At 41.7% G+C, this 15,931-nt stretch overlaps 1 protein-coding gene across 1 annotated transcript; it reads left to right on the forward strand.

Annotated features, from left to right (window-relative positions):
- Window positions 1–3,795: 3,795 nt before the first annotated feature.
- Window positions 3,796–6,416, forward strand: LOC120683886 (G-type lectin S-receptor-like serine/threonine-protein kinase At2g19130). The gene has a single exon (XM_039965981.1). The coding sequence runs from the start codon at window positions 3,861–3,863 to the stop codon at window positions 6,219–6,221; it is 2,361 nt and encodes a 786-aa protein (XP_039821915.1). The 5' UTR covers window positions 3,796–3,860; the 3' UTR covers window positions 6,222–6,416.
- Window positions 6,417–15,931: the final 9,515 nt, after the last annotated feature.

Below are 15,931 nucleotides of genomic sequence, written 5' to 3' on the forward strand. Positions count from 1 at the left end.
TGTGTCTCATATCTTGTTCCTCCTGGGTGCTTGCTCTCTTTCAATGACTTTTGGTACAAAGCAACCAAATGCTTTGGAGCACTACAATTCTTAGAAAAATGCGAGAAGTCACCACATCTATGACACTTGTTGTCATTTTTGGACCTCGCATTGTCTTTGTTCCTCTTGTATGAATTCGGTCTCTGCCCCTTATTATATTTGCGTTTACCAAATCTGTTCTTTTGAGTAGTTCCATTGAACTTTTTATTCTTAGCATTTTTCTGTACATTGTGAACCACAGGTAAAGGTGCCGAACCAACCGGGTGCTTATAATGATTCTTCATAAGAAGTTCAGCATGTTTTTCGGCCTGAGTCAATGTATGAATAAGCTGAGAATAAACTTGGTAATTCTTGGCCCGGTATTGCTGTTGCAATACACGATCAGACAGAAGCATAGTAGAGAGTGTTTTCTTTATCTTATCTGCATCCGTTGGCTCTTTCTCGCAAAACTTCAATTTAGAGTAAATTTTATGAACAGCATGATTATAGTCTGCCACAGATTTAAAATCTTGGAGACGTAAGTGATTCCATTCATGATTGGCCTCAGGCCAAATGAGTTCCTTTTGCTGCTCATAGCGCTCTCAGAGAGTCCCACAATTCACGAGGATTCTTAGTCATAAGGTATTCAGCCTTGAGATCCTTATGAATATAAAATCGTAGTAAAGCCAAAGCAGTATAGACTTGTTTGTCTTGGAGGACAACTCCAGCTTGGGCAGGCTCTATTGTAGCCAAAAGTCCACGAGATGCAAGCGCTATCTCGATATCAGAAGCCCATGTAGGGTAATTACTGCCATCTAATGCGAGTTCCTCGAACTCCTTAGTGGCCATGGTCCTACGTGGACAATTATGGACTAGTGAATTTGCCGTAAGGTAAATTAAATCAAACATGAGAATGTTCTAATATTTAAGGCAATAGTATGTGTACAATTTAATGAACAAACGTTGGAATTGCTCTAGTTAACTTGTATGCAGTGCTAAAAGTTTTGGGGCACAAACATACATGATTCTATGATGTAGAAATAATATAAATAAGTACTAGGTGCGAAAAACAGTGGGGATTATTTGCACTAATATATATACCAGAAAAGAACACAAAATAATATAGTGCAAAAGAATATATGATCGCACAAAATAATACTCTCATAGAATATTTAATTGCAATGTATATATATATATATATATAATCAATCCACAAATATATACAAATACAAGTACAATATTACAGAGCAACATCATACAATACAATTTAAGTAGATAAGTCTCACAAGACAACAAATTAGCTAAATCAGAGGCTAATTATACTACTAATGCTGTTAAAATAGAAAAGAACTAAAAAAATAAAGAAAATGGGATGCTAGAGGGCAGCCACAGCAAGCGGCCTCGGTTGGCCCAGCAGCCAGGCGCGCGCGAGGCCCGTTTGGCCTGCTGCCAGGTGCACTGCCCAGCCGGCCATGGCCAAGGCGTGCGGCCCAGTGGCGCGGCCCGGTCCAGCACGGTGCCGTCGGCGGCCTATAAAAGGGCGACGGTTAGGGTTTGGGGACCCTAACCGCCCCCTGTGCCGAGCCGCTGCCGCCGTGGGGTGCTCCGGCCGCCGCCGTCGCCACCCGCCGACGTCGCCAAGCCGCCGTCCAGTCGCCGTCCCTCCTTGCCTCCAAGCCTTCTATCCCCCATTCCCCTTCCTCCTCTCATGGCGAGCACAAGACCCGGCCATGGAGGCCGGCCGGCGGAGCAAGGCCGCCCTTCCCCGGCGAGCTTCGGTCCATAGAACCGTCGCTGCGAGCCGGGGCGCTGCGGATCCATCCCCGCCGGCCATCCCGGTGGCACTCAGGGGTGCGGAGCCGCCTCCCCCGGGGTCGGGGAAGAAGCGAATCCGGCGCCTAGGGCCGTCCCCGGCAGGAGGACGCCCCTACGCGGCCAATTGGCCGCCGCATCGGCGTAGGAAGGGCGTCCCGACGGTGGAGGAGGGGGTGGAAGGACGACGTCGAAGTCGTAGGCGAAGCCGGGCGGCCACGCAGCAACCCCGACATTGGGGATGGAGGGGGCGCCATGGCGTGTAGTCATAGGGTCGCCACCTCCGTTCCGAGGGCGTGTAAGCCTGGAGGATGGCAATGGCGGAGGAGGCGGCAGCGGAAGTAGCGCCGGCGCCGTGGGTGGCGGCAGTGTGGACGGGGTGCGCGGCGTCCAGCGTGGTGGCAGTGGCGGCGTTGATGGCCGCCGACCGCCACTCCCCTCAGTTCGGATGCCGTTGAAACGGCGAGGAGGGATGCGCTGAGTGTGGATGTCCCGAAGAACGCGACGAATCGCGCTCTGCAGCATGTGGCGGCGGAGACCTCCAGCGGTTTGGCCACGGTGGAGTGCATACTCGACGGCGTCGGTGATGGAATCCACCAAGGCGTTCATCGAAGGTACGGGGTTAGCCATGTTCTTTTACCTTGCAGTTCTCCGACGAGATTACCGGCAAGCATCCCTGCAGAGGCCGGCGAGACCAGTCCACGGCGTTCTTGCTTTTTCCAGTCAGCGTCAGTGGAGAGCGCGTGCGTGATAACATGTTGAGTGAAAAGTGAATCTCTATTGTATTGATGAACAAGAATTTGATATATATACAAAGGACAATGGCAGCTGCCTATCCACGAAAGGGCCAAAGGCCAAAGGGTGTCCGTTGACACCAAAAGGTGTCTATTTCCTATGCCTACGTACAGATGTCATTAGTAACTGCTAATGACGTAATTAACTATAATTTATCACTATTAATTAATCCTAATTAATCCTAAGAGAAAGGTAATTACGTAAGGTTATTACGTATCCCATGGTTATTACGTAAGGTTGGTGCAATAGCGCTGACCTGATGCCGTGCCACAACGCACACGCAACAAAAATGATCATTTTGTGTAAAAAAATATGAGGACATTGTTAAAAATAATCATTGTAAAACTTAAAAAATAAAAAATCATTTGCACCCAACTTTTTCGTTTTCACCATAAAAGCATGTTCAGTCCTGTCATGCATCGGAACATGACTAGGAGCATCATTTGTGGACAATTTGCAGAACATGCGAGCCGCCCAGGCCATGCCGTTCCAATCTCGTCGGTTTGTCCGAGTAGAGAATGACAACACAGATAGAAAGAGGAACACAAGTAAAGAATATCTAGAAAATTAGATATTGATGTGTAAGCCTTCAATTTTCTTATGCTACATCTTCAACAGATTACTCATCCCTCTTCTCAATACAAAAAAATTAATATTTTGGTGATTGGAGATACTCCAACAGATTACCAATCCAATTCGTATTACGTAAAAGTTTTTAGTAATCACTAAAATATACCTCCCTCTCACCTAAACAAAGAGAATTTTCACCCTACTCTATTCTTGATGATTGAATTTCAATAGTATGCTGCAGCAACTATTACTAAAAACACAAAAACAGATTAGTAACGGAGAGAGAGTATATTTTGAATAGAGGGTATGAGTGGATGCTCCTATCCCAACAGGAAGGTGGAAGGCGTCCATGGAATCCCATCACGTGCAGACTTTGACGGCAAAATGTCCACCAACAGCAACTCTCAAGTTGTACTCTGCATTTAATGATGGGGATAGCACCCAGCTGCCAACTTCAATTGTGAATTAAAAAAATCAAACTAGCACCTCAAATCAATCTCCTGTCATGCCAAGGTGTTGATTTTTTATCCTCTTTACAGGCCTTGGCGATATATATCCTTCAAGCCAGGGACAGCACTCGTTCTGCTTCTTGCGGTCTTGGCATGGCGGCGGCGAGGTAGCTAGCAACTTCTCCCGTCGCGCACCGCTATTTCATTCCTGTCGCCATGCGTCCCCTCCTCCTCGTCCTTTGCTGGCTTCTTTTCTCCCAGCAGCACACCCCCTCATACTCCATAGCCACAGACACACTCTCGCGCGGCCGTTCACTCGCCAGCGACGAGAGGCTTGTCTCCGGCAATGGCAAGTTCGCCTTTGGCTTCTTCCAAATGGGCACCAGCAACCTCTTCAACTGGTACCTCAGCATATGGTTCAACAAGATTCCCAAGCTAACCCCTGTGTGGACGGCCAACAGGGACCATCCGATCTCTGGTCCGGCTTCTCCAGAGCTCATAATTGCCAGTGACGGCAACCTGGTTATGTTAGCTCAGGGTGCCATCATCTGGTCTACCAAGGCAAACATTACTGCCAACGATACAACCGTCGCTGTAATCTTGGACAGTGGCAACCTTGTTCTACGGAGCTCCTCCAACTCTTCACACATATTCTGGGAGAGCTTTGACCACCCGACAGACACCCATCTACCAGGTGCCAAGATTGGGTGGAACAAGGTCACAGGTCTGAACCGCTATACTGTTTCAAGAAAGAATTCCATTGATCTATCATCAGGTATATACTCCTCGAAGATGGACCTCGATGGAATTGGCAGGATGTTCTGGAACTCATCTACTGTATATTGGTCTAGTGGGGAGTGGAATGGTAAATTCTTCAGCTCAATACCGGAGATGTCTGCAGGTTCCTCTCTAGCAAATTTTACGCTAGTCAACAATGACCAAGAGGTTTACTTCACCTACACCATATTGGATGAGAATGCAATCATAATAAATGTGCTGGATGTCACTGGGCAAAAGCAGCTGCACGCATGGACCGGGCAGGATTGGTTCACAATTAACGACCAACCAAGATATCAATGTGATGTGTATGCTGTATGTGGCCCTTTCACGGTCTGCACTTCTGATGCAGACCCTTTCTGCAACTGCATGAAGGGGTTCTCTGTAAGATCACCTGAAGATTGGGGCATAGAGGACAGAACAGGCGGATGCATCAGAAACACACCACTGAATTGTGGTGACGGTGGCAGTGGAAACAAGACAGGTATGAGTATGACAGACAAATTCTACTCTATGCCGGGCCTTAGGTTGCCTCAGAATGGCACGGTCATACCAAGTGCATCAAGTGCAAATCAATGTGCACAAGTTTGTTTGAATAATTGCTCTTGCACCGCATATTCTTACAGCAAAGACGGCTGCTCTATTTGGCATGATGAGTTACTTAATGTAGCTACTGATGGCAATGGTGAAATGCTTTACCTTCGCCTTGCCGCCAAAGAGATGCAGAATAGGAGAAGGAATAAGAGTGGAATGATCATTGCCGCGGCAGGAGGTGCAAGCATTGCCACTTTGGCTGTCTTCGTCTTTCTAGTAGTGATTTGGAGGAGGAGAAACAAGAAGTGGCCTATTCACAAAATGGACAATGATCCGGGTGGTGTTGGCATTATTGCATTCAGATATGTTGACTTGCAATATGCAACAAAAAAATTCTCGGAGAAACTAGGCACAGGTGGTTTTGGTTCTGTATTTAAGGGATGGCTTAGTGACTCAGTTGCCATTGCAGTGAAAAGGCTCGATGGTGTCCAACAAGGTGAGAAGCAATTCCGGGCAGAAGTGAATTCAATTGGAATCATCCAGCATATAAATGTTGTAAGATTGATTGGATTTTGCTGTGAAGGTGATAGGAGGTTACTTGTGTATGAACACATGCCAAATGGCTCCCTGGATTCTCATCTATTTCAAAGTCATGGTGCAATTTTGGATTGGAATGTTAGATATCAAATAGCTCTTGGAGTTGCTAGAGGTCTTGGATACTTGCATCATGGTTGTCGAGACTGCATCATACACTGTGATATCAAACCACAAAACATACTTCTGGACACATCTTTTGTCCCAAAAATTGCAGATTTTGGTATGGCAAAGTTTCTAGGGAGGGATTTCAGCCGTGTTGTGACTACCATGCGAGGAACTTTCAGATATCTTGCTCCGGAATGGATCAGCGGAACAGCTATTACTCCCAAAGTCGATGTTTACAGCTACAGGATGGTCTTGCTAGAGATCATATCAGGAAAGAGGAACTCTCCTAAACATTCATGCAGTGATGGCAATGTAGACTATTATCCTGTTCAAGTTCCGCACAAGCTTCTCCATGGAGACGTTTTGAGCCTTGTGGATGCAAACTTGTATGGTGATGTGAACATGGAGGAAGTTGAGAGGGTTTGCAAAGTCGCATGTTGGTGTATCCAAGATAGTGAGTTTGATCGACCCACAATGGTTGAGGTTGTGCAGTTTCTCGAGGGAATATGTGAACCAGAAATGCCTCCAGTGCCAAGGTTACTCCTTGCAATTGCAGGGGGCTAGATTCAATGGCATCCTACTCAGATTGTGATCTGTAGCTTCGCAGCAAATATCCATGAGAATATGGCATCCTACTGAGATTGTAGTGTATAAATAAATTTGTTCTATGTGACATGCAAGAACTCCTCTCTCCCGAGCCAAGAACAACAAGAACAAGTGAGCTGAATGGCTCGGGCGGGGGGAGAGGGAAGGGGAGAAGGGGGCCAAGGAGTTTTGTCCCGGTTGGAGGCACCAACCGGGACAAAAGAGGAACCTTTTATCCCGGTTGGTGGCTCCAACCGGGACAAAAGGCTCCTTTTATCCCGGTTGGTGCCTCTAACCGGGACAACCGGGACAAAAGGCTGCGCGGGCCTTTTGTCCCGGTTGGAGCCACCAACCGGGATAAAAGGCCCCCCTTTTGTCCCGGTTGGTGCCTCCAACCGGGACAAAAGGCCCCTGTCCCCCCTCCCCCCGCTGGCCCGGCTAGCCGTTGGACCCAGGACAAAAGCTACCTATTGTCCCGGGCCCAAAGTCAGACGGGACAAATGGCCTGGAACAAAGACCTGTTCTGTAGTAGTGCGTGTGTTCAATACCAAATGTAGTGTTTGAAATAAAGATGGTTTGTAACATGTATGACCTCTATGTACCCATTAGAATTTTGGCCTGATGAGAAAGATCAATGGACATTCTGAGAAAAAAAATAGAGCTTAACAGAGATGACCCCTGCCCAACGGTCAGCGGGTCAAGCAACACCCAAGTCAGCGCAACGTCTTGTTTTCTTCTGGTCTTCATATGTCTTGAGGTCAAATAACAGAGCATCAACGACAAACAAGAAATTAATTAATATACTATACTAAAGCTCCAAGAATCGGAGCGTTTCCGTGAATCGTGGCCCCACGTGAGAACCACGCACTGTTCATGCGGGTCCCACATACTATTCAGGTGGGACCCACATGGGACCCACGCGCTATTCAGGCGGGACCACGTGGGACCCACGCGCTATTCAGGCGGGACCCATGCGCTATTAAGGCGGGACCCACGTGGGACCCACGCGCTATTCAGACGGGACCCACGTGGGGCCACAGTTCTATTAAGTGAGCCTTTTTATCTTAAAAAATTATTTTCCTTCCATTATTTGACAATACAAAATATATTTAACTACTTCCTACATATAAAAATAATAAAACTTTGTATACTACATTCACACGTGGTAGTTCTACTACTTTTTGGCTTTGGGTTTCCCTCCGTAAACTCACAAAATATACTTGAACTGTTCATTCATTTCTAATCTTTTTTTCCCTACTAAAGTAATTAAACTATACCTAGTGACACAAAAAAAAATGAATTCCTAAGGAAAAATTGTCTGTATCTCTATACTAAAATGCTTGAGATTGGTGCGCTCTCAGACTCTAAACTACTATGCCGTTTTACTGTAGTTTTTAGATTTAACTCAATACATCAATACGATGTTGTTTCAAACATATTAGCGAATAATATCTTTTTATTAATATTTTAGATTAATATTTTTTTATAGGCGCGTAGCGCGCCAACCTAACTAGTTGAGTTAAGTCCTGCCATGCCTTGAGGACTTGAGGGCCTAGCCGTTCGCACATGTCAATCACATTTAATGGGCTGACAGGAAATGGTCGTCACTGTTTAGCAAAAAGAAAAAAAGAGAGAGAATGGTCTCTACTCTATCAATTTCTTAGCAATTAGTTTCCTCCTGTGCAGACGCAAACGCATTCTATATTGATTTCCGGAGCCCATGCTGCTTTTATTTGTATTTTGTGCACTAGCCTATTTCTCCTACACGAACTAATAAGAATTAATATATAAATAAAACTTATATCTAATAATTATAATTATCTATCTCACGTCACTTTTATATATTAAATATTCTAATACATACTCTTAAATACCCGTCTATTTAGCATGCGGATTGCTGAATAGCTATTTAATACCCATGGCGGAGCAATGGCTTACTCCGGCGAGTTTAACAGAATGGAGAAAATTACGTGTCCTAGTTCCAGGGGAGTAAAATCTCAGTGCAGACTATATTGAATGGATTAAATGGACTTGCGACCCTTGATTGACGCGGACATGGTCTCCATTATTGTATTAAAACAGTTTTAAATGATTAGTAATTCTAAAAAATTCCGAATGACCATTGAAAATGGTAATTGAGTTGTTATCACTTTAGGAGGTATGGAATAGTAGGAAATGGTAGGAAGTAAAAAGTGGAAAGTAGGAAGTAAAAACTTACTGATTTGTCAAAGAGTAACATTCTTCAATTGACAGGAGTATTTTTCAATTGTCAAAGAGTAACATTCTTTAATTGACAGGAGTATTTTTCAAACCATTAAGAGCGACTTAGTGCTGGTCTTCTCTCTAGGCGCAAATAGGGCACCTGATCTTCCGTAGGTGCTGGAAGCGGTATGCATCAGTTTCGTGCATGCGGGCGCATGCTAGACTGTAGGATCTCTTTGGCATGCATGGAAGTTTTTTTTGTTGCCATTAACTTCAAAATTTCAAAGAGAGATATTTTAGGGTGGTTGTTATTTACTTAATATACGGCTGACACGAGAGAGATTTTAGGGAGGAATATATATATGGGTGCATTAATTGAGTTGCTACCATTTTGGTGGATTCGTATGCATTGATCAATGAAATTTATTTGCATGTGATTGGTTCAAATTTTGTACTTTTTACTATGGGATACGCTCGGAATAGTTACCATACAAACAAGGAGTAATTATGCATAAAGCAAAGTAATTTGACTTTATATTTTGACTGCCGAGCAAGGAGTAATTAGTCACTGAAACTTGAGTAGATGTTTGTGTATGCAAATAGAATTATGAAAAATTATTTGTGTTATACAAGGTTACTCCTCAAGTCTCTTAAATTTTATTCCTTGTCTATTTGGCCAATTATTCCTTGGAAGCATTTTCTTTATTCTTTGGGAGTATTTGTCCAAGTAATTTTTAAAACTTAGAGCAGTATTTTTACAAGGACTTGACCATAATAATCTTGGCTGGTCTCACAGAATTTGATTCAACAAAATTGAAGTGATGTACAAGTTGATCACACAAACACATTGAAATTGCCCACTTTTTCCTAGAGTGAGCACAAAATGTTGTTATAGTAGACTAAATTTAAGTGCATTTTGTGCTGGGAATGTTGGAAATTGATGATGAAGCCCAAGCAGTACGGTGCACGGTAGCAGTAGAGGGTAGATAAGCCCTCCTACACGAGATTTCCTAGTTTCCATTGATGCAATCTGCACATACAACGAGGGGAAATTAGTTCATGGATAAAATAGGAGTATATTGGTATAAAATATGCCGTAATTTTGCAAGTCGTTTAATAAACTGCAGGCCAAGTAGAGCTTTTCAACCAACAAATGTTGGGTCCAATCATTTTCGAAATATATATGCAAGGAAACAATATTTCGGTCTGTCGAAACATTGTACAAATACGTCTCTTTGCTGCAGGCTGGGGGGGGGGGTGGGGGAATAAATTTGGATAAGAGAGCCATGTGCACCATACCTCATATGGACGTAGAGATCACTGGCAGAGGATAGTGAGGGCCAACGGGGGCGATGGCCCCCCTGGATTTCTAATTTTTTTCTTATGACCATCTAATTTTACTAGCTAATCTGATCTACCAGCCTAATACTGCCCCCCCTGAGCTAAACTCTGACAGTCTGGACCCCCCTGAGATTTTGCTCAAGCTCCGCCACTGGTAGAGATGATCCCTCGCTACATCAGCTGCAAGAGCATCCTGCTTTGAAAAAGGATGCAATTTTATGACTTTGCAAGGTTCACCATCTGCACACAACAGAGAAAACCAGGATCAGAAATTTAGCAGCAAGCAAACACAATAAAACTGAAAGTGACTAGTTGTAGCTATCGGATGATGTAGCTATAGGATGATGTAGCTATAGGATGATGCAGCACCACCTGTGCATAAATCCTGGGAAAGAAATCCAAAATCATTCGCATCAGCACAAAACCTGCGATATTTTGGGATAAAGCCACACGGATCAGGCTAACCTGGGGCTTGGTGATGAGGTCGGGCCGCTGGCACTTGGGGCGTTAGTGCCGGGAGGACAACGAAGGTGACCTACGAGGTCAACTATGTAGCCTGAAGGAGATACACAGCTCATGCTGCATCGCCACCTGAGATCTGCTCTACGGATGGAGCTCGTGATGTGGGAGGGATCCGATCGACAATGGCTTACCGATATGCGAGGGGTAAAGGGACATCCCCGGCCCTGCCGCCTGATTTCACCCTGCTGTGCAGCCAACTTAGAAAGAACAGGGAAGAGAGAGAATGGGAGGATTATAATGAACCATCAACGGTGGATAGAGATAGTGGAGGCCTGTTTTTATATATTAGGAGTTTTTATGGTCTTGTTTCAGGTATTTACACCGAATGCTAGCAGAGTTTTATTGCTTCAGATTGAATGCAATAGGAGTAAATGAATACCTTGATTTTAGGGAAGCGGAATTCTAGGAGAAAATTGATGCTTTGGTTTTACGGAAGTGAGATTTTCATCACAGAGCGTGTTGAGTACTATTCAACACCGTAAATTAGAAGCCATTATGCACTTTTTAATTGCATTGATGTTGCGGGTCACATGGTGGTGGTGAGGAAGTAATAACCTGGGTGGCTTTTACTCACCGGAGTTGGGCGGCGCCGGTGGGGGGTGTTGAATAATATTCAACACCCTGGTGTTGAATAGACAATAGGTATATATATATATATAATTGAAGCATTTGTTTGCAAATTTCATCCTACATGATTGCATGGCGACACATATTGTTGGGAGTATAAATAATAATATAATTAATATATTAATAATGATAGAAATAATATTTAGAATTTATATTAGTACACTTTAATATTTTATTATAATTATATAATTTAGATTCAGATTTTGGGAATACTTTAACTTTTGATAATGATATAATTGAATAATTTATAAATAAATATAGGAGGATATTTATATTATTTTTATAATGGTATAAGGTAGGTAAGTTACACCATTAGGGGGCTACTTTAGATTTTTTTTTATAATGATAGAGGTGTGTAATTTAGATATATGTTTAGGAGGGTTACTTTAGTCTAATTTCATGATGGCATGGCAGACGCGGATAATTTATTAGAAAAGATTACAGATTCAGTGATTATTATGATTAGAGTTGTCAGATTGATGGCCGGATATTTCTATTTTTTATGAGAATTTTAAGAACTTCTCTATTTTGTATAGTGTTTCTAGAATCCTAGGTGGTTTTACATGGAGGCTTCAAATGTGCCCTCAATTAGTAATAGTAAGATAGAGTTAGCATGTTTGAATCCTAGCTCCTAAAGCAAAGTGACTGAAAGCGGTGACTAAATTTTAAATTTTAGTCCATCCTATTTGGATCAAGTGACTAAATGTCATTAATGTTGTCCACAATGACCAATGAACAATGTGAGGGATTAATAAATGTTTTAGTCATTTTGTTTGGAACTTTAGTTCCTAATAAAGTTACTAAAGTTTTAGATTAATAAATATTTTAGTCACTTTGTTTGGAACTTTAGTTCCTAATAAAGTTACTAAAGTTTAGTCACTTTGCTTTAGGAACTGGGATCCAAATAGACCCTTAGTGCTTGATGAGTGTATGTGTCTGTACTATATTTAAAAAAAAGGAGAGAGAAGGGAACGACATTGGTGAAGAAGAGAGCAACAGATTTTAAGGCCTCGTTTAGTTGTAGCTGTAAAGTTTTTGAAATAGAATCTTTACACGTCTAAAGTATTAAACATAGACTAATCAAAATATTAATTACAGAACTCGTCTGTGAACTATGAGACAAATTTATTAAGACTAATTAATCTATCATTAGCACATGTTTAATGTAGCAATTATTGTATCAATTTAGTGTCTAATCATAGCCTAATTAGGCTCAGTAGATTCATCTCGCAATTTATAAGCAAACTATGCAATTTATTTTTAATTTTGTCTAGATTTAATACTTCATGCATGTAAAATTTTCATTCGATGTGATAGTTTTGAAATTTTGAATTTTGCAACTAAATAAAGTCGAAGTGAAAAATAATTTGTGAAGTCGCCGGCAGCAACACTCGCCATGGTTCTGAACTCACCAAGGGTTCCACAGACTTCGGCAAAGCTCTGCTTCGGGCTCGAATAACCGCAATTGACATCGACAGTTGGCTGCACGCTTCCTGGAAACTTCACGACCGGTCCTGCAACCATGCAGTAGTGACTCGAGCAACCCTGAAGCGTTGAAAACGTTGCGGCATCTAATCACCTCAAGTTCAGTCCAGGATCACGGTTTCCACAGCTCGTGCTCTGACATCAATGCTCCAGTACACAGGGGTTCCATGCATATGGAATTCAAAGGTAATCTTTTACCTTACCAAACGACTTATTTGATCAGGTTGCTCCTTCTGCGGTCCAAGATTCTGAACGTCTCTCTCATCTGCTTACGCAGTTCGACAAACAGATGACTTTGAGCATATTCTAACGTTGCCGGCTTGCGGCGGCTATTATCTCCTAACCATGAATCGGCTTCTCCAGTATGATGAGTTGACTTGTGGTTCGGCGTTGGCCAGGCTACCTTCAAAGATTGCGACGTCACTAGATGAAATATTATTTTATTCGGCAAACAATGCTAAAAGCATCTCACTAGCGAGAGAACAAGCGCTAGTCTCGGACGTTTTCCCATGCAGCTCCCTCTCTATGCATATTTTCCAAAGCACAAACCTGCTTCTCTGTCTAGCCTCTCTCACCTCGACATCCTCCAGAGATATCGCTCCTCCGTTGGAGAAGACCTTATGCTAGTTGATATATGGGAGTACTATATCCTAGCATAGCGTTGGCAAGTAGCAGCCGATTAAATTTGAGGTGTGAAAAAGCAAGGTATGACACTGGCCACACCTTGCCATCAAGATCCTCCGCCACTGGCGCTGGCTATTTGTTAGAGTTTGATTGATGGATGTTTACCAACAACTTTCCAACAACTCTAAGCTACTAATTTTAACTAGCCTATCAACCCATGCTGCATGAGCTAATTAGAATAATATAAATAAGACTTATAGCTAATAATTATAATTATCTATTTCAAGCCCCTTTCATCTATTAAATATTCGAACACATACTCCAAAATACATATTTATCATTATCTAGTTACAATAGATTTCATTTTGCATTACACCTCCATGTGTGTTTGATATTTTTAATTGAACTAATTTTTAAAATTAGTATTCTTATCTGTTCCATCATAATGCATACATGAATATGTGGTGACATATATCATGTGTACTATTCTTATATAAACAATAACATAAATAATATATTAATAATACTAGAAATAATAATTTATAATTTTATATTGGTGCTGTTTAATATTTTTTATAATTGTATAATTTAGATTCAGATTTAGGGATTACTTTAACTTTGAATGATGACACAATTGGATAAGTTATATGCAAATTTAGGGGGTTATTTGCATTATTTTTATAATGGTATAGGTGAATAATTTACCAAAACATTATGGCATTACTTTAGTTTTTTAATAATGGTAGAGGTAGGTAATTAAGATATATGTTTAGGGGTTACTTTAGTCTATTTTTATAATAGCAAAGATTGGTAATTTATTAGGAAAGATAATAGATCTAATGACAGTTATAATTAGAGTTGTCAGATTGATGGCCGGATGTTTCTAATTTTTGTAAGAATTTCTAAGATTTCTCTGTTTTTTAGAGTGTTTACTTAGGATTATAGGTGGCTTCATGTGGGAAGCCTCCAATTAGCAATAGTTAGATAGGCATATTCACAATTTATTTAGGTTTGCCAAAATTTTAATAGCACTAAATGAATTGCAAATGATCTGCCAAAACAAACTCCCACCACAAATTTGGATGCCATGCGAGTTGTTCTGTTCACGCGTATCATAACCCTTCATTATATGTATGAGACTGCTAAGACTGTACTGACGGTCCTAAAAATAATTGCATAATTCAGATCACTCGGATAAAAATAGTTGTATTATTCATATCAATGGAACCCACGCATAAATACTCTACTAGAGAAACCCAAGAAGGATATGTCGATGAGTAACATATTTAAAAACTTCCAGTCAATGATGGCGTAGTCTGGCATAATAAAAAAAACTCTTGCAGAATTGGTGGTTGACAACACTGCGACATACCAGTTCCTAACCAATAATGATAGGGGGAAAAAAATCATCACTCAGTGCATGAAATTCCAACCACACTGTTTGCTGAATATCTCGGCCCTGCATTTGACATCTTTGGACTATTTCCAAATTCACAGAATACACTCTTATATTTGGAGGTCATTTACCACATTTGCTACCGCCATATATGTAACAACTTTTGCTACCACCACCTCTATAACAACATTTTCTAGAATTTTTATCATTTGGCCATGTTTGGAGGCTTGCATTTGAATTTTTACCAAAACACTGTACCATGGTCCAAAACAAAAGTTGTAATACAAATCATGTACTTTAGTATGAAGGGAGAATTAGTTCAACTAACAGTTTACAAATCATGTACTTTAGTATGGAGGGAGAATTAGTTCAACTAACAGTTGCAGTGTCTGGTTGCCAAATAGCTACTCAAAGATGGAAAATTGGCTAATTTTTAGATTTGATGAAAATTTTCCATAGTCCTGGAAGACAATGATAAATCAGCATATTTGGGATGAAATTTTGAAAGATTTTATTAATAAACTTTGGACAACATCACCATAGGATTGAAGTAGGATCTCTAGTCAACATTTGGAGCTAGTTCTCGATCACAGCAAAGTTCAAAGCCCAAATTTTGAAAGATTCAGAAAACTGAACTTGAACTCTTAAATGTGATGGACGATAAAATTTGTGTGTTTTCTCTATTTTTAGAGCTTCTTTGATCTTTTGACCAGACACCAAGACTAATATTTTAAAACATATATACGAGCTATAACTTTGATTAAAGGTTAGAGCATTTGTATTTGATTTTTGAAGAAAAATCTATCCAAGCGAGCTGGGTTCAGAGAGGAAGAGGAGGAGCAGTGCAGCACCGCGTTGAGCTGCCTGCCTGGCTGCATTTTTGTTGAAAAACTACTCTTTCATACAGTTTGCAAAAAACACTTGTCATTGTAAACTGTTTGCGTATTATGCATGAAATGTCTATTTATGCCCCTCATGGAGGTGATTCTAAATGCATGAATGAGAAACATGAACATTACTTAAGATTAAATGTAACACAATGAAAAATTGGATGTACCATGTAGGGGCCGGGTGGGCATTTGGTTAGACTGAACGTTTGGTTCGGTTCCTTGGTCTTTAGAAAATTTTGATTTCATGATCTAGGAACCGATGAAACTTGGTGTCGAATAGTTCGGTTCGGTCTTAGTCAATACCAAACTACCCGGTTACCATTCAGTTCTCACCCAATCGAATTAGAACCAAAAGGTGAACAAAAGGAAAAATAAAAATAAAAACACAGTGCGGTGCACATAGCTACTGCCTACCTTTTTTGGGGCCGCTCCGCCACCGAAGCGACGTGCCCTACACCGCTTCGCTACATCCTAGGAGGAAGCCATGGGACAGAGGATGGAGGATGCCACTGCTTGGGGTGCCATTGGGATCTTTCAGCGTCATCGCCGCTACCGCTACAGCTCGGTTGACACTAGGAGCCGACGCACGTCGAACGTCACCG

Source organism: Panicum virgatum, chromosome 7N (assembly GCF_016808335.1).
Source record: "Panicum virgatum strain AP13 chromosome 7N, P.virgatum_v5, whole genome shotgun sequence".
Classification (NCBI taxonomy): Eukaryota; Viridiplantae; Streptophyta; class Magnoliopsida; order Poales; family Poaceae; genus Panicum; species Panicum virgatum.

Excerpts from the sequence above, each read along its gene's own strand:
- LOC120683886 (XM_039965981.1), top strand. The coding sequence starts at position 3,861 with ATGCGTCCCCTCCTCCTCGTCCTTTGCTGGCTTCTTTTCTCCCAGCAG.